Source organism: Cucurbita pepo, chromosome LG17 (genome assembly GCF_002806865.2).
Source record: "Cucurbita pepo subsp. pepo cultivar mu-cu-16 chromosome LG17, ASM280686v2, whole genome shotgun sequence".
Lineage (NCBI taxonomy): Eukaryota > Viridiplantae > Streptophyta > Magnoliopsida > Cucurbitales > Cucurbitaceae > Cucurbita > Cucurbita pepo.
This window is the reverse complement of record NC_036654.1, coordinates 8,332,049-8,355,868: the sequence shown is the minus strand read 5'-3', so window position 1 is coordinate 8,355,868 and position 23,820 is coordinate 8,332,049. Positions and strand designations below refer to the sequence as shown.

The 23,820-nt window shown below is 35.0% G+C and overlaps 2 protein-coding genes across 5 annotated transcripts; both read left to right on the top strand.

Moving 5' to 3' along the window:
* The first annotated feature begins 5,026 nt into the window (after positions 1-5,026).
* LOC111778493 (probable E3 ubiquitin-protein ligase ARI8) lies at positions 5,027-11,697 on the top strand. Of its 2 annotated transcripts, none has more exons than XM_023658364.1 (15): positions 5,027-5,326; positions 5,944-6,068; positions 6,262-6,367; positions 6,485-6,575; positions 7,380-7,552; positions 7,848-7,952; positions 8,040-8,128; positions 8,524-8,631; positions 8,877-8,967; positions 9,059-9,148; positions 10,106-10,153; positions 10,406-10,477; positions 10,764-10,863; positions 10,947-11,073; positions 11,177-11,697. In XM_023658364.1, the coding sequence occupies exons 1-15, from the start codon at positions 5,162-5,164 to the stop codon at positions 11,445-11,447; spliced, it is 1,761 nt and encodes a 586-aa protein (XP_023514132.1). In that variant the 5' UTR covers positions 5,027-5,161; the 3' UTR covers positions 11,448-11,697. The 2 variants fall into 2 exon arrangements, with proteins under 2 accessions (XP_023514132.1, XP_023514131.1); XM_023658363.1 differs by having other exon boundaries at positions 6,262-6,376.
* Positions 11,698-12,655: 958 nt separating this feature from the next.
* LOC111778491 lies at positions 12,656-23,802 on the top strand. 3 transcript variants are annotated; one of them, XM_023658355.1, is made up of 12 exons: positions 12,656-12,837; positions 14,405-14,710; positions 15,239-15,758; positions 17,597-17,747; positions 17,986-18,096; positions 18,613-19,033; positions 20,011-20,244; positions 20,587-20,656; positions 21,511-21,689; positions 22,860-22,926; positions 23,345-23,493; positions 23,675-23,802. In XM_023658355.1, exons 2-12 carry the CDS (start codon positions 14,573-14,575, stop codon positions 23,783-23,785), a joined length of 2,151 nt encoding a protein of 716 aa, XP_023514123.1. In that variant the 5' UTR covers positions 12,656-12,837; positions 14,405-14,572; the 3' UTR covers positions 23,786-23,802. The 3 variants fall into 3 exon arrangements, with proteins under 3 accessions (XP_023514123.1, XP_023514124.1, XP_023514125.1); XM_023658356.1 differs by having other exon boundaries at positions 14,328-14,710; XM_023658357.1 differs by lacking the exon at positions 23,675-23,802 and having other exon boundaries at positions 23,345-23,661.
* Positions 23,803-23,820: the final 18 nt, after the last annotated feature.

The window sequence follows — 23,820 nt, the reverse complement described above, 5'->3', positions numbered from 1 at the left end:
GCATATGTTTCGTTTTAGGTGTCGATAATATTTAGTAACGAACGATATGTTAGGTTTTCTGGAGCCTAAAATCATCGACAAAGCTCGTTGGAAGGCGGGTTTGAAGCTAACAGACATAGATATCTTAGTTGATTTAACAGGGTTCTAGCTAGTTACACACCTAGACCCGTTAAGCTTAGAAATAAGACGGTTATATTTCAAAGTCCATGCTTGGCACAAGGACACAGGTGTTTTAAGGAGCAAAGTTACGAGGATAATGACAAACCAGAGTTGCATCGTACGTCCTACTCTTCGTGGATTTATAACGTGGGATCTCACAATCCACCCCTTGGAGGCACAACGTCCTCGCTCGCACACTGCCTGGTGTCTGGCTCTGATACCATTTGTAACAGTCCAAATCCACCGCAAGCAGATATTGTCCAGATAGCAATACTCGAGGAATATAGATTTTGCTTCATGGATAAGGCAAGACAGCAATTATATTTTTGGAGTTCCTATTTAATGGACTTTACTTCTAATTTCATACTAAAAAAAGTCATATCTTTGCCACAAAGGGAAGTAAGTTTCAATGGTTTTTCTGAGCAACTTGTTTTAGTTAAATGATTAACTTTATATCATTAATTTATATGCTAATTGAGTTTACTTTATACTTAATTAATTAATTAATTAGCGTTTTTTTTAGATAGAAGATTCGAACTTTTGACCTCTCAATTTCAACGGTGCTACTAGGATAAGATACTCAACCTTATCTATATACTTTAAACCTTTATAAATATTTATTGACGTATTACAATTATATACTGTTCAATATTACATTAATGATTCTGAATTCTCTAATCGTGCATAATATAAATTGCAAATAAAAAATAATAACGTAATACATGTGTTTAATTACTTGAACTTCTAAAGATAGTTAGAGAATGACTGAACCAGTGTTGAACTCGACTCCCGGTTATGTGTGCTGAAGAAAGTAGGTCGTATGCAGAATCGGGTTCGTGGATGCATATAGGTAGCAATCACTAATAAGTCGCGCTTGACAACACGCACATAGTGTCCACAAGCCACATAAAAGACCAAGAAAGACAAATGTACAGTGTGACTGAAAAAAATACGACCATGACACTAAATAATGACGACATTTAACTCAAAGCCTTGATGTGCTAGAGATGTCTCGATTATACTTGTCCAAAGTATGTTGCTTATGGTCGCATGACAGATGTCCTAGTCTTGCTTGTTTGGGTCGGTTGACAGGGACGTCAACCAATTGAGGGGGGAGGATGTCACGGTCATGCATGTCCAAGGCGTGTTGTTAATGGCCGCATGACAGATATCCCAGTCTTGCTTGTCCAGGACGTGTTGTCCATGGTTGCATGCCCGTTCCAAACCCCTTACATGCTTTCATCCTAGATAGGTCTTTATCATTCCATATTGGGTCAGTATGAGGGTGTATGACCGTTCACCAAAATCGTATCTACACTTGCAAGGGCTAAAATGCCCCAAAATGTACTATAGAGAATATCACAACCGTATCGAGAAATATTATAATATCTTGTAATATTTTTAAAATATAAATTTTATATCTAATTATTATTATTATTTTGGATTGTCACCATGACATTAGGAAATGAATTGGATTGACATTTTGGTCTTCACTCATTGAATGATATTGTAACGATCCAAGCTTAAGCTCACCGCTAGCCGATATTATCATCTTTGGGCTTTCTCTTTCAGGCTTCCCCTTAAGACTTTAAAACGCGTCTGTTAGGGAAAGGTTTCCACACCCTTAGTGTTTCGTTCTCCTCCCTAACCAATGTGGGATATCATAATCCATCGCTAGCAGATATTGAATGATATTGTAACGGCCCAAGCTCAAGCTCAAGCTCACCACTAGCAGATATTGTCATCTTTGAACTTTCCCTTAGGGCTTTCATACGCGTATGCTAGGGAAATGTTTCCACACCCTTGTAAAGGATGTTTCGTTCTCCTCCCCAACCAATGTGGGATATCACAATCCACCCCCTTCAGGACCCAACGTCCTCGCTGACACTCGTTCCTTTCTCCAATCGATGTGGAACCTCCGCCAAATCCACCCCTTTAGAGGAGAGAACAAAATACCGTGGGAATCTTTCCCTAGTAGACGCGTTTTAAAACCTTGAGTGGAAGTCCGAAAGGGAAAGCCAAAAGAAGACAATATCTGCTATCAGTGGGCTTGAGCGGAGCTATTAGATATCTATATATATATATACACACGACAAAAAAATATTATATTTCACCAATACTCCAATGAGATAATATCATCGAACAATTAAAAATCCCATTAAATGGAGTCACATTTACCAAAGATTCACAGCATAAGAATTCTCGTCCTTGTTCTTGTCTTTGTTAGAACTATAAATTACTGTAAATTTCAGGACTCGAACCATTCTACATTCCTATTTCTACACCAAACTTTCCTTATGGGAAGAACAGCGATATCATCAGAAGAACATGTTCTAAAATTAGTTCATCCAGGAAAACGCATCGAAATCTACACTAAACCAATACAAGCAGCTGAAATTCTGAGAAAATACCCCAAATTTTGCATCACAAGGCCCGATGTGTTCAAATTTCCATGGATCGTTGTCAGGTCTGATTCCCTTTTGGTCCCCGGAAAAGTGTTCTTTCTCGTCCCTAAGCGTACGCTCTACCGCCTCTTGAAGGCCAATCAGCCGCCTGATCGCTCGCTAATACCCTTAGGGCCATGTACAAAGAATGCTGGAATGACTCCGAGACGGCTGAGAGTGGCCGGGGAAGACGGTGGGAGGAGAGGTCGGAAGAGGTCCGATATTGAGCCGAGGCAACCACGGTCGCCGTGGACCGTCGTAGGCGGCAAGAGAAGTGTGAGATATTCTTCTTCGCATGTACATGACTGTTACAAGTGCGGCGGCGATGTTTCTAGCGTCGAAGTTCCGGAACGGAATGGAGAGGGGAAATGTAAAACGACGTCGTTGAGATCTTGTATGAAGAAGCCTGGGAGTGCTCCTCGGTTGGTTAATCCAAGAGTGGGATTTTTAATTCCAGGTGAGAATGTTGCTGTACCTGTAACCAAACAGAGGACGGTCCTTGACCGTTTCAAAACTTGCAACCTCTTTAATCGTTGATATTTATGGATAATAATATTTTAAATTGACGGGACAATGTCACAACAGATATCCCAGTCTTGCTTGTTCGAGTCAGTTGACAGGGGATTGTCACGGTCATGCTTACCTAAAACATGACAGATGTCCCAGTCTTACTTGTCCGAGTTGGTTGACATGGACATCAACTAATTGAGTGGGGGAGGATGTCACGGTCATGCATGTCTAATGCCGTACTCGTGTGATTGAGAAATATACTGACTATCACTTAATCGTACGTGACCATCGGTCCCTGAACTCCATGGCCAATCTTCATAATAACATATGCTAATCACACATCATACAACATTAATTACCAATAACCCGTAACTATCATCGAACATGCATGTCCTCATCATAAGTCAAACAATTCATCTAGCTTAGTCCTTCAGTATTATAACCATAATTCAACCCATTTATTCGGTAGTTCTATGTTTTCTTTAGCTAATAGTGGCTTGGGTTCAGCCATTGTACGATCTGCTGGCTATAACGTTTCTATGCTCGGGCACATGCCTAACTCTAAAAAAATGCATAAGATTAACGTTTGCTTCTAAATAACGTAGAGTGCATCCAATATAAATACCTCTTATGGACTAACACGAGACAGTTAAGCTCTACGAGTCGTGAATTTGACAGAGATTTTTTAATGAATAACATGCTAAAATTGTTAGTCTAGTCATAAATTTTACACAGGTTGACGTTTGCTCGAACGTTGACGAAGAGTTGTCTAATAATAATAATAATAATAATAATAATAATAATATATATATATATATATATATATATATATATATATTAAAAGTATCAAATTCATTTAATTAAAAGTATTTAGCTATAATAGATCAAGGCAAAACATGGTAAGTGTCATCACTTTCCAAAATTGAAAAATCAAACTATTTTTTAATTTTATTTTTTATTTTTAAATATAAAAATATGTACTGTTATATTTTTAAAATTAAAAATAAATAGATATGTGTTCTCATTTGGCGAAAAAAAAAATAATTAAATGATTATTTAATTTTAGATCTCTTGAAGCTTTTAATTAAAACTATTAAAACAATAATTTAAGAACTAAAATTAAATATTGCAAAAGAAAAATATAAAATTTATCCTTAATAATTCCAATTATTTTTAAAACGTAATATTTATTTAATAAAAAAAAAACAATAATCTATAATTATATCTTATTATGTTTTTTTAAATATTTATTTAGTTTTTAAAGATATAATAAAAAGGACAGACGTGTAAAAATGTAGGCCTCACAAATAAAATTAAATACCATATTAGGATGGGTTTTAATTTTTAGGCATAATTTATTTAAAAAAAATACTTTTTTTTTCACTATTTTCAAAATTGGAAAGTTTTGAAATAAACAATTGGAAGGTTTTATTTCAAAATATCTATAATAATTTTTAATTTATAAAATATTATATTTTGCATCTCAATTTTATTTAATTATTAATTATTTAAAACATATATAGAAACTAAGAGTCCATTACGAGTCAGAATAATGACCTATGACTCGGGTGTCAGATTCTCGATGGTTATAGATGTCCCATAGCAAGTTTCGTGAACAACTATGCTCGGAAACAAATGAATTGTGATACAAATCTGTAACTATTACAACTCGAAATTTATTAAAAATAGCTCTGTAACATACTCTGATAACGGCATTGTATTAAATTTTATTTTTAAAGTTTGGAGATAAAATATATTCTAACCACTTTTAAAATTTTATATTTTATATATTTTTTTAGTTGGAGTATTAACTTGAAAAAAGGAAAACGGTATTAAAAATAATTTTTTTTTCTTCAGAAAAGGCAATTTCTGAACGGTATACCAAATAAAATCGTTTCGTCGCCCTACAAAACCAAAACCAAAACCAAAAGAAAACCCCACTTTGATTCTCTTTTTCATCCTTGCTTTTCTCCTTTTACCGAACCTACAGGGCCCTGTGATTATCATTCGCTAATTCCCAATTTTGGCGATTCTTCCCTCCTTCCGCCATGGATTCTGAGGATGATCTCCATTACTCCACCGATGATGATTGCGATTTCTACAGCGGCGATATGGACATGGGGATGGCCTATTACAGCGATGAAGACGATCCTGAAGCTGAGGACTTTGTTGATGACGATACCGATGATTACTTCGAGTCCCGTCGTCGCGAGGTTGCTTTTCGAATTCCTTGTGCCTTGGTTTATTATTTTTGAAATTTTATGTGAATTGCGGGTAAATTTCGATTTTTTTTTTTGAGCGGCTGGGCTATGATCGTTGAGATAAGAATGAATTCGAATGGTTCTATTTGGTATTTTGATGATCTTAGTTTTCGAGGTTGTGCAGCCTGCTGAAGTTAATTTGAATTATATGGCTTTCCTTTAACGAGCGGCATACTGGGGTTTTTATCTGGTTGCAAAATAAGTATTGTGAATTTTATTCCCAGCTTTATGTATTTGTTTGAGTGCGGAGAAAAGTTGGATATTTTGTTCGTGTGGGTTTGTGACGAAATTCGCACGTTTGTAATGGCGGTAACTTCTCTGCTAATAGCGAATAGCTAACACTGTTTAAAGAAGAAAATGAATTCAATAATGCCTATTTACTATTGGATTTTCATGGAAAGTTGTGTTCTGACAGCCGAGAAGGAAAAGATAACTTTATTACCCTTCCTGGACTCCTATGTTCCATTTGGGTTTATAGTACATCTGGATATTTTACTTGAAACTTACTTGTATAGATAGTTTTGTTTTGCTTTTTGTTATTACTGATCTGTACTCGTGTCCTTGTGCAGCAAAATTTTACCATACTAAATGAATTTGATATAAGACAACGCCAAGAGGATGACATTACGAGAATTTCTTCTGTACTTTCTATATCACGTGTGGCTTCAATTGTCTTACTCCGCCACTTCAATTGGTATGGTCTTTGATTTTTTAATTCTTGTCACTTGTCAATCTGGTCTAGTTATTTCTTATCTGTTTTATGATTGCGAGTGAAAGTTGTGAAGGTTTTTTATAACAAGCAAAAATTTTGTGGTAACTCTATTTTTTAGAACAAGTTTCTGTAATCATGCATGGTTTTATATACATGCTATCAATTTTCCATGCAGGAGTGTTACTAAAGTCCACGATGAATGGTTTGCTGATGAAACTCGAGTACGGAAGCTAGTTGGCTTGTTGGAAGAACCTGTTGTACATGCCTCAAATGCTAGAGAAGTAGGAAATGTAGATATTTACATCTTCATCTTTAACTTGGCTTCTTATGAAATATGTGTTGGTGTTTTTGATTGCATATTACTTGGAAAACATCTTGATGATTGCTTTTGCTGGCAGCATACATGTGGAATCTGTTTTGAGTCCCATCCTGCAAGTAGTATCAAGTCTGCCGCCTGTGGTCATCCTTTCTGCGCCTCCTGCTGGGAAGGTTAGCCATACTAATCTTTTTTTTTCTTTCAATGTCATAATTTCCCAATTATGTATCAATATCTGCTTCTATTCTGTACAAGATTTAGGGCGTGAATTTTGTTTAAATTATTTAAGGTTTTCATGTTCTGGACATTAATAATAGTTTATTATGTTCTTTACTAAGGCTGTATTCGTCAGTTCACATATTTTCTGAAATGCTGACTTTTAGCGGGTATAAGATACAAACACAAAATTACTCTCTTGCATGCTAGGGCTTTGTTCAGATGCTTGTCAAGGAAATCCAATTCTACAATTTCTATTGGCTTCCCAATCACTAGCTTCTCAGTTCTCATTGTCTTAACAACCATGAGTTAGTATGAACTATATAGCCTATCTGCCCCTCGCTCACAAGAATATGAGGAACTTTTGCTTATAACGTTGAGCTTTTGACTATCACTAAGATTATTATATGATTTTGTTCTTTAATCAGAACAATGATTATGGAAGTGATGATATCTATTCAATTCATTTCACAATGTGCCTAACTTAATATGTATGTAATGTTTTTTTTTTTGGTGTTTATTTACCCTATCAGTTTCATGATTATTTTTTGCTTCTCGTTAAGTCTGGTAACAAACTCCTATTTTATGTGCTTTATACATTCCCAAACAGGTCTACTATTAACTTTCTTGGAGTATTTTTTAATGTTATTATTGAAATTGTCCACTTAGTATACATGACCAATTCTTTTTCTTATTTTTGTTTAATATTTACCATATTATCTTGTAATATTCTTATGTTTCGTACATGGATCTTTGGATAGGCTACATTAGCACATCAATTAATGATGGTCCTGGATGTCTGATGTTGAGATGTCCTGTACCTTCTTGCGGTGCTGTGGTTGGTGAAGACATGGTTAATTCATTGGCCTCAAATGAAGACAGAGAGAAATATGCTCGTTACCTTCTTAGGTCTTATGTTGAAGATAACAAAAAGGTATAACTTGTCTTGTTAGCTTATTATTTACTTTTATTATAGTCCACATCAATCATAAAATTTGATTGACTAAGTTGTGTTTCCTTGTTTTGTACAAGTTATCTTTTTCCATGTGAGAAATATATATAACTCTAGCTTTGATTTCTCACTGCTCTCATTAGAGATGCAGTAGATTTTTTCCATTTTGTTTTATGTTCATTATTTTGCTGACAGTTGCACCTTTCTTTTGTTATTTATCGTTGCTTCCCTATCTTTCTCATGTTTTAATTTTCATGGTTTTCCTTTTTACTGCCAGACTAAATGGTGCCCAGCACCTGGTTGTGAGCATGCTGTTCTCTTTGATGCTGGCAATGGAAACTATGATGTATCTTGCTTCTGTTCATATGGCTTTTGCTGGAATGTAGGTATCACTGATCTTTACTAAATTGTTGTTTTTAGCTTTTATAATTATTTTGCATATGTATTTACTTTTCTTTTGAAACTTCAGTGCACCGAAGAAGCTCACCGTCCTGTTGATTGTGCTACTGTGGAAAAATGGATTTTAAAGAACAGTGCTGAGTCTGAAAACATGAACTGGTATTTCTTTTGGCATTTGTAGTGTTCCTTTAGAGTACAATTTATTTTTTTGACACTCGGTAAAAGATTTTAGAGTACAATTTATTTGACCGTTTTTCCCCTTCCTCATGTTGAATGTTACCTTTTTTCTGGAGTCTCACGTGATTTTCATCTTTTTGTATTCTCATTGTTATGTGCTTTGTTTGTTAAGCTCCTGATTATTTTACATTTGTGAATTCTTGTGCAAGACATTGAGCATGCTTAACAATGAGTTGGTTATAATGTGCAATGTTTGTGTGTGCACATAAGTTTCATTTACATTTTTCAACAAGGCAGTAACAGGAGAAAAAGCTTCAAGAAATAATTGGCTTGTTTTCTGGAAACCTAACTTTGTTTTTTAAACATTATAATTTCAGGATATTGGCTAATTCCAAACCTTGTCCAAAGTGCAAGCGACCAATTGAGAAAAACCAAGGGTGCATGCACATGACTTGCACACCTCCATGTAAATTTGAGTTTTGTTGGTAAGCTTTGATGCAGTTGGCGGAATAAAGTTATCTCTTCTCTTCTTTTCTTAATGCAAATTTAAAATTTTCAATTATGATTATAAAGTTCTCCTTTCCTCATTTCGGGATTCCTAATATATCCACTAATGCTGTTGTGGAGTATGGACAAAGCAGGGCGAAAAGGGTTTTCATTGATTGCATCTTTTTACGAGCAATTTGCAAATGGATTGTTTTTTTAATTTCTTATAATTTGTGAAGTGCAGGCTGTGTCTTGGTGCATGGTCTGATCATGGTGAAAGAACTGGTGGCTTCTATGCTTGCAACCGATATGAGGTGGCTAAGCAAGATGGCGCGGTAAGGAATCTTCCATCCTGTATCCAACTGCATCTGTACTCTGTGGAGCTATGCTTGAAATTTTGACTTTTTTTTATGCTTGATATTGTAGTATGACGAGGCTGAGAAAAGAAGAGAAATGGCAAGGAATTCTTTGGAGAGATACACTCACTATTATGAACGTTGGGCAAGCAATCAAACAGTAAGCCGAAATAGCTATCTCAAACTTGTACCTGCATTATATTTTGCTCATGATTGCATATGCTAGACTTGTCTTTTTATAGTTTTTTATTTCTACCCATGGTCTCTAGTATTCCGATATTTGTCAAGCTCAGGGTTTCTTTTTTGAAGTTTTCGATGCACATGATACATGATTGTTTGTTTCTCCTCTGTAATATGCTTCTTTTATTTTCCCTTTTGATTTCTTTACTGCTTGTTGCTTGTCAACTTATTTTCATTTGAACAAAACGACCGAAAAGAAAGAAAGAAGCAGGAATATAATTAGGTTCAGGTCTTGGTAGCCATCTAATTAGGTTCAGATATTAAGATGTAAGGATAAAAGTATAATAGCCACATAGCCACATATTTTTTAATGGATAAAGCACTGAATAATCATTGATGTGGAGGAAAATTTTCTGGTTGAGATTATTGTACTTATTTCTTTGTTAGTACTTCATAATATTAATTACCTTCATACTACCATATCATTATTCACATTTAAAAACTCTTCCTCTAGCAATTTTCAAAGTAAGCCGCATTATTTGTTATTAAGCAATATTGGGCAAACATTTTTTGGATAGCAGGGGGTCACAACCGGTCAAACTTTTATATATTACGAGTGATTCCTAAAATGGGGAGGGAAGGTTTTCTTGTTTGCTTCTAGATGGATGGACTTTGTTTACCAACCTTTCATGTATCGTTTATCTTTCTTAGTGCAAGCTAATTGGTGAGGTCTTTTTAAACCTTGTTGGCTCTTAAGCGTGTATATTTCATCCTCCCTTGTGTTTTTGTTTTTGTTTGTTCAATAGATTTGATTCTTTTCATTCAAAGCTGCTTGAGAAGTTCGTGTTGTACATGGTCTGGACATTGTTCAGACGGCTCTTTTTTATTATTTTTTGTTTATTGATCTTTGATGTTAGGATGTCCTTGTCCTTTGCAGTCTAGGCAAAAAGCACTTACAGATTTGAATCAAATGCAGAATGTGCATGTGAGTTTCTATTTTACTTTACAACTCTTTTTATGTTCAATTAGCTACTGAATTATTAGTGCTCCAGAGCTTACTATCTATAGAACCTTCTTATACTCTGTAGTTTTCTAATGATATCTATTGTTTTGGTTTCTGATGGATGAATAAAAAAAAATCAAATCACAAGATCTCTTTAGTTTCCACATGCACGTGATTTGATTACTCTGTTTTCTTTGGGTTTGGAGAAGAATTCTTATTTCTCGTTTTTCTTAGATTGAGAAGCTCAGTGATATTCACTGCACTCCTGAGTCTCAGCTAAAGTTCATAACAGAGGCTTGGTTACAGGTATGTTCAAAATTTACCCGGCTATGAAATATTAGATTTCCTCGGTTCATCGATGCGTACATTTTTGTTCTAGTAGTCTTTCAAGTTGTATGAGTAACAGTTTAAAGAGTTATATAGTACAAGGATCCTCTCAATGCTATATAGTAAAGTTTAGTGATCCATTACAGATGAATTCGACAAAAGTTACAAAAAGAAGTTCTATATTTTTTTTCAGAGTTCGAGATGAATATTGTTCCAGCCCACCATTTTTTACCTCGTGTTCGTTTTCTGGTAATTTTTTTTGTAGATAATTGAATGCAGACGAGTTTTGAAATGGACCTATGCATATGGATACTACCTGCCAGAACAGGAGCATGCCAAGAGACAGTTTTTTGAGTATTTGCAAGGTAATTTCGTTCTTGAGGTTCGGATAAGGAACAATTTCTAAACGGTATGTTACTTAAAAATGGCATATTCCCTTCGCCTACAGGTGAGGCCGAGTCGGGATTAGAAAGGCTTCATCAATGTGCCGAAAAGGAGTTACTCCAGTTCCTCAATGCAGAAGGCCCCTCAAAAGAATTCAATGACTTCCGCACAAAGCTTGCTGGTTTGACCAGGTAAGGAAGGCACATCCATGAGTACAACTCTGATTTCAAGTTAGAGCGTGTAAACATCAAAATTGATTTTGTAACTCCATGTATTTGTGTCTGCTGCATACAGTGTTACTCGAAATTACTTCGAGAACCTGGTTAGAGCACTAGAGAATGGGCTTTCAGATGTGAACTCCCACGGAGTGAGCAGTGGCACGAGCTCGAAAAGCACAGCAGGAAGTAGTAAAGCAGGGAGAAGCGGACGGGCTAAGGGGGGGATCATTCGAACCAGCAGTTCGACCAGAAGCGACGACAATGCAACTCACTGGTCGTGTGAACACTGTACGTATGTGAACGCTAGATCCGCTACAATATGTGAGATGTGCCATCAACGCCATTGAAAACCTCTGGTTTCCCATNTTTTAAAAAAAAAAAAAAAAAAAAAAAAAAAAAAAAAAGAAGAAGGCGTTGCTGTTATGTGTTGAGAGATGAAATGGTCAAATGTGATTTCTATGTAAATAGTTGGCGGCAGAGTATAAATTAACAAATTTAATTTGTGTTGTGCAAAAGTGTTGCGTTCATTGATGGCTTAATGAAGAGCTAGTGAGACATAATTACTAGCCTTGAAATAATGCTATTTCAGTTTCTCTATCTTCCGACTTTGTTTGTTCTCGCTCATGAAAACCTGGGTCGATCCTTCGTTCACCGACCAAATGTTTCAATAACAAGATCACTTTTTCACTCTAGGATTGGGCAGGTCGATCCTCCATTCATCTGATCAGTGGTGTGGATAACAAAGTCATCTTCCCACTCTAGGACTAGATAGGTTGATTCTTCATTCCTCCGATCAGAGGTGTGGATAACATGGTCACCTTCCCACTCTAGGACTAGATAGGTCGATGCTTCATTCATTCGACCAGAGGTGTGGATAACATGGTCACCATCTCACTCTAGGACTAGATAGGTCAATGCTTCATTCATTCGACCAGAGGTGTGGATAGCAAGGTCACCTTCCCACTCTAGGATTGGATAGGTCGATGCTTCATTTATCCGACTACCTGGACTAGATAGATCGATGCTTCATTCATTGGACCAAAGGTGTGGATAACAAGGTTGCCTTTCCACTCTAGGACTAGATATGTCGATGCTTCATTCATCCAACCAAAGGTGTGGATAACAAGGTCACATTCTCACTCTAGGACTAGATAGGTCAATACTTCATTCATCCGATTAAAGGCGTGGATAACAAGGTCACCTTTCCACTCTAGGAATATATAGGTCGATGCTTCATTTATCCGAGGTGTGGATAACAAGGTCACCTTCTCACTCTAGGATTGGACTCATAGACTGCCCAAAACTTGTACTCGTGCTTCGAAAGAGTAAAATATGAGATAATTTGTATAAATGTATTGCCATGCTATTAATTTTCTTCCCTTTTTTTTTTTTTTTTTTTTTTAATTTGAGTTATTTAATTTTCAAACTAGCGAGGGAAATNAAAAAAAAAAAAAAAAAAAAAAAAAAAAAAAAAAAAAAAAAAAAAAAAAAAAAGAAAAGAAAAAAGGATAAAGAAAGAGAAGGGAAAGGAAAGAAGCAGAAGTGGCATTTCTAATTCACAATACAGTTTACATGCAGCGTTCAGTCCAGTCAAGTCACACACACTGTTCGTTCACTTTCTCCTCCTTCCCTACACTCCACACACATTCCCGCACTATCCACCGCCATTTTCTTCATCTTCTCAACTGCTTTCCCTCGTCTCCAAACCCTAACGTTAGCGTTTCGCTTCCATTCAAGGTACTTCAATCCTTCTTCCACCTTTTCACGTCAATGTCTGCCGTAGCTGCATTTGGTTACGCTTCATCTTCTGGAATTTGGCCCTGTTTTGTGCCGTTCTTGCGTTTTTTCTTCTTTTTGTTTTGGTATGACATGCATTAGGATCAGCCGAAAGTTTGCTGTTCAACGTGTTGTTAGTTTGTATGTAAAATTGTTCTAGAATTAACCTGCTCTTTGTTTGAATTCATGGTGTAGGATGCGATGATCGTTTATCTTTTGAAACCTTGCTATTCTGTTAGGCGTTTTTGGTTTTGAATCCGGAGATATTTTTCGTCTCTTTCTTATGGTATAACATGCATTAGTATCAGATAAAAGTTTTCTGTTCATCAATCGTTCTAGAGTTGGTCTTTAACAAATTCATGCTCTTCTCTTATGACTTCCAAGATATCCGAAACTCTCTAATTCTTCACTCCTCTGTTTTAGAATTGTCTCATGAATTGTGCATAAAAGAAATAGAAATCGTAAGTCTACGGTTTACTGTATCTTTAATGACAAAGTGTTCAGCTTGTTTGGAGTGTTTTGAGCTCATCAAAATTAAAACTTCTTGATGGTTGTTCTTTTTATGATATTTATAAGTAACATACTTGCAATGATTTGTAACAATCTTCAGCTATGTTTTTTATTGTATTTCTTTTGAACTTGAGTCTCTGAGTTAGTTTTTTTAAGATGAAGTAATTAGTAATAATTATCTAAAATGTTCCGTTTGTCTCATTTACATTAAAAGAAGTAAAAAGTAAAAACTAGAAATGAGAAATAAAAAATGAAATACAAGAAGTTAAAAGTAAGAATTAGAAATAGGTGGCTGACTAAGATTTGAACTCATAAATTTAAACAAAAAAGAAAAAAAAAAAGAACAATGATATTACTATGACGTATGATCCCTTTTGAGGCAACAAAATTCAAAATGGAACAACTAGAAAGGTTTCTCGTTTCCATTAGATTGAACACGTGATTCTTCGCTCTCACGCACTTGGTGGTACAAGATCAACGTGGATCTAATTTGAGTAATTTCTTCACAAGCAGTTAATTATACTGCATGTTTTACTAACAATCAAGCCGCTAAAGTCTACACATTATTTGGTTTTTTCAACTCTATGCCAGTAGTCTGCCTATTCTGACACAATTTTTGTGTTATTATTAGCTTTATGTTAGGGAACATAAAGATTGAAAAATTGATTATCACTTGCTTGCTGGTAAATCTTCATTTTTCTAGGTGTGAGTAGACTAGCGAGGAAGTTCGGTTCCTTGTTAGGTTCCATACTTCCCTTTGTTCTTCATGTGTAAGGACTTATGGAACTATTCGTTAAGTTTAATCTTGTTTAATTGGAACCCTTTTCTCTAGCATGTCTCCTTTTTGGGTTGGTTTTTTTTTTTTTGTATTCTTTCATTAGTTTCTACTCAATGAAGGATCAATTTTTTGTAAAAGAAAAAAATTCTTTGCCTTGTCACAGAGAATATGGTCAATTATGGTTCATTGGATGTGGAAGAAATTCTGACGGGGGTATTAATTTAGCTATTCATCTGGCAGCTCTTTTAGCGGGCTCCCAATTTCTCATTCCAAGCAGCGTCAACCTAAGTCTGAATCCTTCTATGTTATTTTTCACCAATGATGAAAAGTTTGGCGTCTGATTCTCAGAAGAGGATTTCATATATGAGAAATTGAGAAACAGTAGTGGTCCAAAAGAACATCCTAACCATGAGTGCACCAGGTGTATGCCCAACCGAGGATGCCATATTTACATTATTAGATTATTTAGTTGAACCCATGCTTCCTGCAAAGTCATTGTCGAGAGAAAATCCACCACAATCTCTTCTGCAATCGGTTGCAAAACAGGTACTTCTCGAATTACCTTTCATGTGTTTAATATTTTAATTTCATTCACTTTCAAGCTTGAGAATGCTCAAACAATCATAATCGAGCCAACAATTTTTTGGTTCTGAACTGGGTGATTTGAGTTGATTTACTGGAAACATCAAAGTTGTACAAGCAGCAATCCGTGTTTCAATATTCTTCCATCTTTAGAGAGGACCAATAGTTTATGATGATACTATTACTCGTTCGAAGAATGTAATTTCTGTGCTCTCTTCCTCAATTAACCGTGTGCTTTAATACTTTTGATCTTTTGGAAGTACAGGCTTTTATAAGCATAGAATTACTTTTATAAGCATAGAAGTACAGGCTTTTACTGTTGTATGATTAAAATGAAATATGTTTGAAGTAGGTTAGTTTTAACTGCATGTGACAGTTTATTACTCACCACTCCTTCTCAGAAGTTGAAAGGCTCGTTTATTGTCTTAAAAAAAACAAAAATAATAAGGTAGCATGTAACTTAGTGTTTTTCCCTTGAATCTACTATGGTAGGTGCATGCCGTTGTTCTGTTGTACAACTACTACCACCGGAAACAACATCCGCACCTTGAATTTCTGAGTTTTGAGGCATTTTGTAAGTTAGCTGTGGTCGTTAAACCAGCTTTATTGTCTCACATGAAACTCATGCAAAACTCAGATGATATAGAATTGGAAAATCCCGAGAACCAGCTTTCTCCAGCCGAAAAGGCAATTATGGATGCATGTGATATAGCCACTTGTCTACAGGCATCAAAAGATGATGACGTAGAGGGCTGGCCTCTTTCCAAGGTTGCTGTTCTTTTAATTGACTCCAAAAGGGAAAGTTGCCATTTGCTATTTAGTGTCATCACTCAAGGAGTTTGGTCTGTCATTGAACAAGATTTGGATACCTCTGAATGTCAACCAGAAACTGTGGACGAGGAAAAACATGTAAACAAAAAGAAAAGAGTGATCAAGAAACCTTCAAAAGAGGGGCCAGTTGATGAAATTAAAACTCAGCAGCTGGCATATTCAACAGTTAGGAAAGCAACAGGTTTGTATCTTACTTTATGAGCTCATCAGTGCGTTCAATAATTATGTATTGTTCTTATTATCATAAAAGTTATAAGTATACATAGAATAATTACTTTTATTTTCTATCATTTTATTTTAGAGGCGATGTCCCATAGTGATTGTGTTTGCTTAAAAGATTCCTTTAAGAGTACTAATGATTGACTGCAAAGTTGACTGTCTCGTATATCATATCTTCCTCAATTAAGGATCATGTATGGTTAACTTTTAGGAAATAAAGATATCCATCATCCATTTTTTGGTCTTTCCGAAATCAGATTATTTTGGTTAAATTGCAAATTTGGTCCCTTCAGTTTGGAGAAAGAATTTAGTTCCTATGGTTTTAAATGTTAAAATTAGTTCCTACAGTTTGCTAAATCCTCATAAACAGTCTCTAATATTTATGAAGTTTTGTCAAAGCATCAGGATAAAATTCTAACTTTTAAAACCACGGAGGCCAAATTCTAACCTTTTCCAAACTAGAGGGACCAAATTTACAATTTAACCATTAATATTTAATTTTGGTATTGGTTGGATGATCTTAAGGTGCCTCATCATATTGGTTGTGTTTATGTCCTCTTTCTATTCTCTTCTGTAATTACCTTAAGAAAGGGGGAAGAACTTAGATCTAGCATGACATTATTTGGAGTATACGTACAAAAATAAACTAGTCTTTTTAAGGGAATACATTGTTTAGAACTCAGATCATCATATGACATTGTTAGGATTAATCTTCAAAACATTGTCTGGACTAAAGTGTTCCTTTTGTAATTACTATTTTAGGTATGTGGCTCATAACTTGAAGGAATATATTAATTTCTTCAATGAAAAAGTTCTATTTTTTGTTTTAAAAAATTTATGGAGAATAAATTTAGTAACCAAAGAAAGCAGTATGGTAGCTACCCCCTTCACCCGCATCCACTCCCTTGTTGACCTCATCTAGACATTGTATTTTTTCTTTTTGAGGTCTTAATGATGCAAAGTCAGTAAGAGTGCCTAAAGGATTTGGAACATTCTACGCAGATGGGAGGATGCTTGTTTGCAGGCATAATTTGGGATAACTTGTGAGAGGCTTTCGAAGCAAATGGCATGTTGCATGTCATGTCGGTCTATGATTGAAGGGTGACTCTTTGGCAGACTGCTTTCTTTGCGGTCTGAGGGGAGCATCAGCCACTTCGAGGGAAATGCTATATTTGTTGCCCAAATTTTTTACATAAATTTCTTTTCATTTATTCAACAAAAAGTTCAAAAAAAGAAAAAGTTCTATCCTCAAACCACGTCCTTGTTAGGTTTTGACACCCTAATGCAATTCACTTAATGTGACACACCTCCCTCCTCAAACCCTCCCATAGAAATTCCCTTGTGACCATTCCAACTTTTCCTTGATGGATCCTTGAATGTTGAAAAGAAAGAAAGCACAAGGGGTTTCTGATGAGTCTTCCCCTTTAGAGAAGAAAGATTTTCTCCAAGAAGCTCTTCTGAAATTTCAATCGACTTAAATGAATTGAAGTCTTTCATCACTCTTAAGATTAGTTTTCTTTACATCCAATTCTTAAGTGATTGCTCGTTCAACCATAAAACTGTTCATTCAGTCCAAATATATCTATGCCTTTTTAAGATTTTCAATTATTCTATAGTCCCCTAGAGAGCATATTATTGGAATTCGCCTAGCTTTGTGCAGCAATGTAGTGGAAGCAAAATTCACGTAGGCTATCCTTTTTTGTTGCCATTATTACCCTTGCAGTCCTATATTATACTATTGGCACTTATCTTTGGTGCTTACCAATACTTTCTGATCTTATTTATTTTCATGCAAAACAGGGATTAATCAATCTGATCTCAAAATTTTAGAAAGTCATGTTGTATACTCTCATAGTAAAGCGAAATCAGCAGTCTTCTTTTATGTGATTCAGTGCACTCGATCAGCAACTGAAGATGTAATTCAAGTTCCCATTAAAGATACCATTGACAGGTTTTACTCTTTTCCTTTCCCACCTGTCCCCTACAACTTTGTGTCTTGATATATTTTTTTGCTGTCCCACCAGCTTCTAAAATGTTTAGGTTAGTAATGGAGTTGGGTATTTGGTTTGAATGCATATCCCAGGACCTCATGTGCAATGAGCATGGATGAAGGTCGGTCATCAAATCCATAGATACCTTTTTTGNTTTTTTTTTTTTTTTTTTTTTTTTTTTTTTTTCCATGGTATTAGTTTGCAGGATTCGTTGTTTAAAATAAATGGTAGGAGATGGAGCATTACCTCAAAAGTTGAGTACTTCCACATTCTTCCATATGCTAGGATGATGCTAATCTGGTTTCACGGGTATACACTTAATTGCTTTTGATATTAGTATTACCGTTGGTATTTATTTATTCGTCTACATAACTTGATAATTTTTATCTTACTTATTGTCTTGTTTATTTCTGCTTCGTTGCTGTATCTAACCACTCGCTCTTGCTCAGTAATGTGAGGGTTAACAATCATTCGTTTAACTTTTACTTCATTCAATATTAATTTTTTCTCCCACTTGATTTCATTCTCTGTTGCTGTATCCAACCTCCTAGCTCATGCTAGTTACCTGTATGGGAGGGTTTATTCCAAGCGCTGATTCTCAGTCATTTATCCTAAATCTCCCATTTTAGTAGTTTGCATGTGTGGGGAATAACCCCTTTTGTAATGAGTATTTTCCTATTATTGAAATATCTATGATAGGGAGTAATCACATACATGAGAACGGAAGTTCTTTTTGCTACATAATGGGAAGCGTTGTTATTCTTTTTTGACTTGTATACGGAAAGGTGATTGCATACTAATATCTCTATGCTCTCTTTCACACAGTGTAACTTCAACCAATAGTTTACGAGTCATAGGTGGAGCAAAGGTTGATGAAAACTTGAACAAGCCTGAGAGAATAGATGTAACGAGGACACTTGAAATTCAAGACAACCAAGATGGTGCTAGTGCAAACAATTTGAATAAAGGGACTAGCACTTATGGTGAAGGATTGGAAAGACTGCCAGATAAAACTAACTATATCAGTAGTTTGAATGATGTGATGTGCAGGCCCCAGAATTCTAATGTGGATGACTTGGTTCCTTCCTATCCAGTGGAGAAGAAAAAGGATGTACCAAATACTAGCCAAGTTTTCTTTTCCTATGCAAAGAAAAAGAATGCTAGGCAAGCTGACAATCGCGATGCAGTGATGATCCCATGTATGGTGAATGAACCAAATGCCTCAGAAAGTGGCATCATAGTTAAGGTAAGTCGTAGGAGTATCTTCAGATACTTTTCTAGTCTTGATTTTATATTTATCTTTAGGTATCTTAAGATATGTAGTCTGTCTAAATTTCATATTTACCAATAGGACTCCTGATGTTTATGGGACGAGATAATTTTTGTTGCGGGATATTTTGTATGATTTGTTTTCTTTTTTGGTACTTTGTATGCATGATTTAATCACTCAAAACAAGATTCTATGTTGAGACCCATCGACCAAGGGACAGTCTTGAGGATGAATTGATGTGGTTCCTTTATGCTTTAGACACCACGAAAGATAATACTGTCTTTTTTGTTTTCAAGTTTTTAATGGATTTTATTGAAGAACTTACATATTTTGAAGGAATTGTTAAATCCTTTGAAAAATGATTAATTACTTCCCAATTTACATGGAGTATACTTCGTGTGCAACTTTTTAAATGCTTAAGCAAGGAAACTGGAAAAGAAAAATCTAATTTACAAGGTGCTCCTTCTAAACATAGGGCACAACAAAATAGTTTTTATAAGTCTCAGTAGATTACAAGAGAACCAAGTAACCCTTTGTTATATTTATGAAATGCTATCTGCAGCAACTTTGATAGAATAAAACAGAAAAAATCTGTTATAGAGAGTTTCTCCTTGGATTTAATGTGATAACAAGTTGAGAACAAGAACTCTCAACCAAGAATCTTTCTTATTATTCATTCAAGTTCATTAAGAAAAATCTATTATGAATGAGAACAAATTAATTCCAACTATTAGTTTAGTTTTGGATTCAGTATTCATTTTACTTGGAACCAATGCAAGAGTTCTTGAATTCAAATTCTGCATGAACACATTTTCACTTCAAAATCAATTATGTATAGGATGAGCTTGTTAATCAAAGGAAAATTTCAATATAATCTGATATCTTTTAATGAAGAAGTATTAGTTTTATTGTCTTTTATTTATAATTCAGCTGAAAGCATGATTTACTTTCAGGATAGGATATTGGCAACGAACCCTTGTCTTGCTGAATGCAGTGGTGAAAAGATTGCTTCTGGAAATCTCTCTGACAATATTTCACTTGATCAATATAGGAACGGTGATCATGCTCTTGTCACCTGTCAATCGAACACAGAACATCTTACTAAGTTACAGGAAATTATAATTTCGAAAGAAACAGCATTGTCACAAGCTGCAATTAAAGCTCTAAGTAGGAAGAGGGATAAACTGGTACACATACATTTTATATTGTGGTTAAGTTAGGGCTTATGGTTTTCTGATTAATTTAATTTGAGCTAGAAACTATGTTTCAAAGTTCAACATAATGCAAATAATTAGATTATGTATTCTGTAATAAAGAACTGAGATTATGCTTGCTCTCAAGTTCTCCTTTGCCCAACATTGGATGATGGGTGTAGGAAAACAATTATGCTTGCTCTTATATGCACCTTACAATAGTATTCCAGTGTCCCTTTTTCTCTGACCAAGGGTTTCATATAGATTGAGCCCTTTTGAATATTGATATTTCATAATTGTTGTTTAGAGAGTGAAGTCCATTCATTCTGTTTGCAGTCTCATCAGCAGCGCATCATTGAAGATAAGATAGCTCAGTGTGATAAAAACATGCAGACAATATTAAGGGGTATGCTCTATTTTCTCTTTTCCCTTTCTGTTTTGTTTCTACAGTTTTGTTTATTTTGCATGTTTCATGTACAAGGCCTCTAGAATTTTAGATCATTTCGTTCGTCAAATACTAGCAGTCCTCTGTCCTCTCTTTTGTTTCAGTTTTAATTGATGAACCCCTACCCTCAACTTTCTATGATTTATAGTCTTACAAGCCCGTGGTGCATCCAAGAATAGATAAAAGTATTTTGCAGAGATTTATTTGAGACTAAGGTTTGAATTATTGTTAGATCACTATTCTAAGGATTATACAGATCCTGAGCTACAAATGGAAGTAAAGTTCGAATTCTTAGATTTGATATTTGGCATTTGTCACTGCTTTACTAAATCGTTTGACGCCTATACTGGAGCTAAGTTTTTAATATTAGTGCAAATTGATCAATTGTGTCAAACTTGAAGAATTAATATTAGAAACTCAGAATTAAACTATAAGGATGTATTGAAAGAAATCCGAATTAGTTTAGTGTATCTTAGTATTTTAGATAAAAGAAAAATATTTGGTAGTGCTGTTGGCAAAAACATGTAGGGTGCTTCTCCTAACCTAAGTACACATGATAATGTTTTTTTATTTTTAACTAACACTAAAAATATATCCAGCTAACACCATTAGATGTGCTTTTTGAGCATTTAAAGGCAATGCCTTAAATTTGAACTTGAGTCTTACTTCGTTCCCTGGTTTTGCTTTCTTATTTTATTCCATAAATCTTTTGTAGATTTTATTTTGATCTTCTTTCATCAGATCAAGTTAACCAACAAGTCATCATAATTAGCCAGAGAAAATGTCTAAATTACGTTATATTTTGGTTACTAAAGGTGATGAAGATGGTTTGGTTATAAAGCTGGATTCTGTGATCGAATGTTGTAATGATGTCTGCATAAGAAGTATTGCGGAAGATAGATCTTATCAATGCTTTGAAGAAAACTGCTCATCTCAATATGGCACGAGTAAGAGATTGTCAGAAGCAATTCTCTGCGTACAGAATCCATGTCAGGTGAGTTAACCATGGAAGATAATAATATTATAAACTTTCATACTCAAGGGTAGTTGCATGGTTGTATTTGTGGTGTACATATATTTGTTAATTAATTTTGGTAAGAAACTGAGCTTTCATTGAAAACAAATGAAAGAATGTACACAAGCATACAAAAAACAAGGCAATTAAAGGAGTCCAACGATCAACATCCTCTAAAGACACATAAAACCTCACTCTCTCCCGTACCTCCACCAAAGACCTTACAACCCCTTAAAATAATGGGAAACATGACTTTCATTACAAGAGATGAAAGCAAAGAGAGGCTACAAGAAAGACTAGAGGGGCAAGTAAGGAACTCTTCCAAAGAACAGCCAAGATAAAATTATGAAGCACAAAAACATGGAACACGTTGATCTATTATTTCGAACAGCTGAATTAGAAGAATAAAGTTCTGTTAGATTGCTTTGTTATGGTTTAGTATACAGGTTGGAAATACTTGGACTAAAACAAAAGATACCTGCCATAGGGTAACCCACGGACTGCCACCATCTAAGCTGTTTACTATTTTATCATAGAGATGTAGCTACTATCACCAATATCATTGTTATCATCATCAAGAAAACTTTTAGGCATGATATTTAAGTCCCTATTATAAAAAATTGGAATGAAAGGAAGATGGGAATGAGGGATCAAAAGAGTTGTTCTAGGGGTGAGTTAAAAAAAATTTGAAAGAGACTTGGGAGTTATGGCTATTGCTAAATTATTACTAAACCCAAAAGTTTAAACTGATGGATTATGGTAAATTTAATTTGATTTCTGTACTTTTATCCCTTTGCTGATGGGCTTGAATTTTTTTCCTTATAAAAAAAGGTACTAGTTTTGTCTAATTGTCATACTATGTTTTAAACTTCTTTATGGTCTCTCTTTGGATGGTAATAATATCAGTGTTGATACCAAATTTCTTTAGATATACTTTCTTGTTTATGATAATTGTAGAAAAACCCAAATCAAAGCTTAAGGGTGACTTCAACTTGGTCTATTGCCTATATATCGGACAATAACTTTCATTATTTCTACAGGCATTTAAGAGAAAAGAAATGATAGTCTGCTATTCATTTTTCTTTTATTATTTCTACATTCGTTTACCTTTGCAGTTGTATATGTAATAATGCTCTTTTGGCATGGCAGGAACTGGATGACATATGTCGTAAAAATAATTGGATATTGCCCGTTTACGGAGTCTCGACATCAGATGGTAATGATATGCTATTTTAGAAAAGTTGTCCATAAACTAACACTAAGGACCAATTTAAGATTTATTGAAAATAAAAGGACTAGAATTTTATGCTAAAATAGAATAAAACTCGAAGTACATGGACCGAAATGGTATTTTAACCTTTACTTTTGATTTCAAGTTATTTGTATTGCCAATCATTTGTATTTTATATTGTGGGTTCTCCCTCTTGCATCTTGAAATATTCTTGCTAATATGAAGTATTTTACTCAGAACAATGTACAGTGGGTTTCAAATCTGATGGTGCTCATTCTGCCTCCTGTTTTTTCTGGTTTTTGCACATATGTCTGATCATGCATTGTTCTGCTGTACTTGCAATTTGGAATCATTTCTCAGTATCTAATATGGAATAGGAAATGTATTGTTTGTTCTTCTGAAGGTGGATTCCAAGCTAATGTGCTTGTAAAAGGGATGGATTTTGCATATTCAAGCTGCAGCGAGCTGTGTCCAGACCCTTGTGAAGCCAGGAAATCGGCTGCAACAAAGATGTTAGGTCAACTATGGACGATGGCAAGTCAGACCAAGCAGGTTTAGGTGCCTTAGTATGAGCCTGAGGCTGGTTTTATAGGAGACTAACAAAACCTAGACAACCATCTAAAGTTGTGTTAAATTTTCGTCTTCGCACTCTCTAATATCATCCTGATATTTATTTTAGGTTTTATATTCTATTTTCGTATCTAAACTTTGATCTAACATCTATGCACGACAGCTACAACTTGCACACCTGCAACAGATTTGCCTCGTGCACAACGAGATGGGAATGACTGTAGCAAGTGTTTTGACTCGAGAGCATAGCATTGAAAATATGGACAGTTTATGAATAACGATAGTTCATAACTCCCTGAGAAAAGCCAA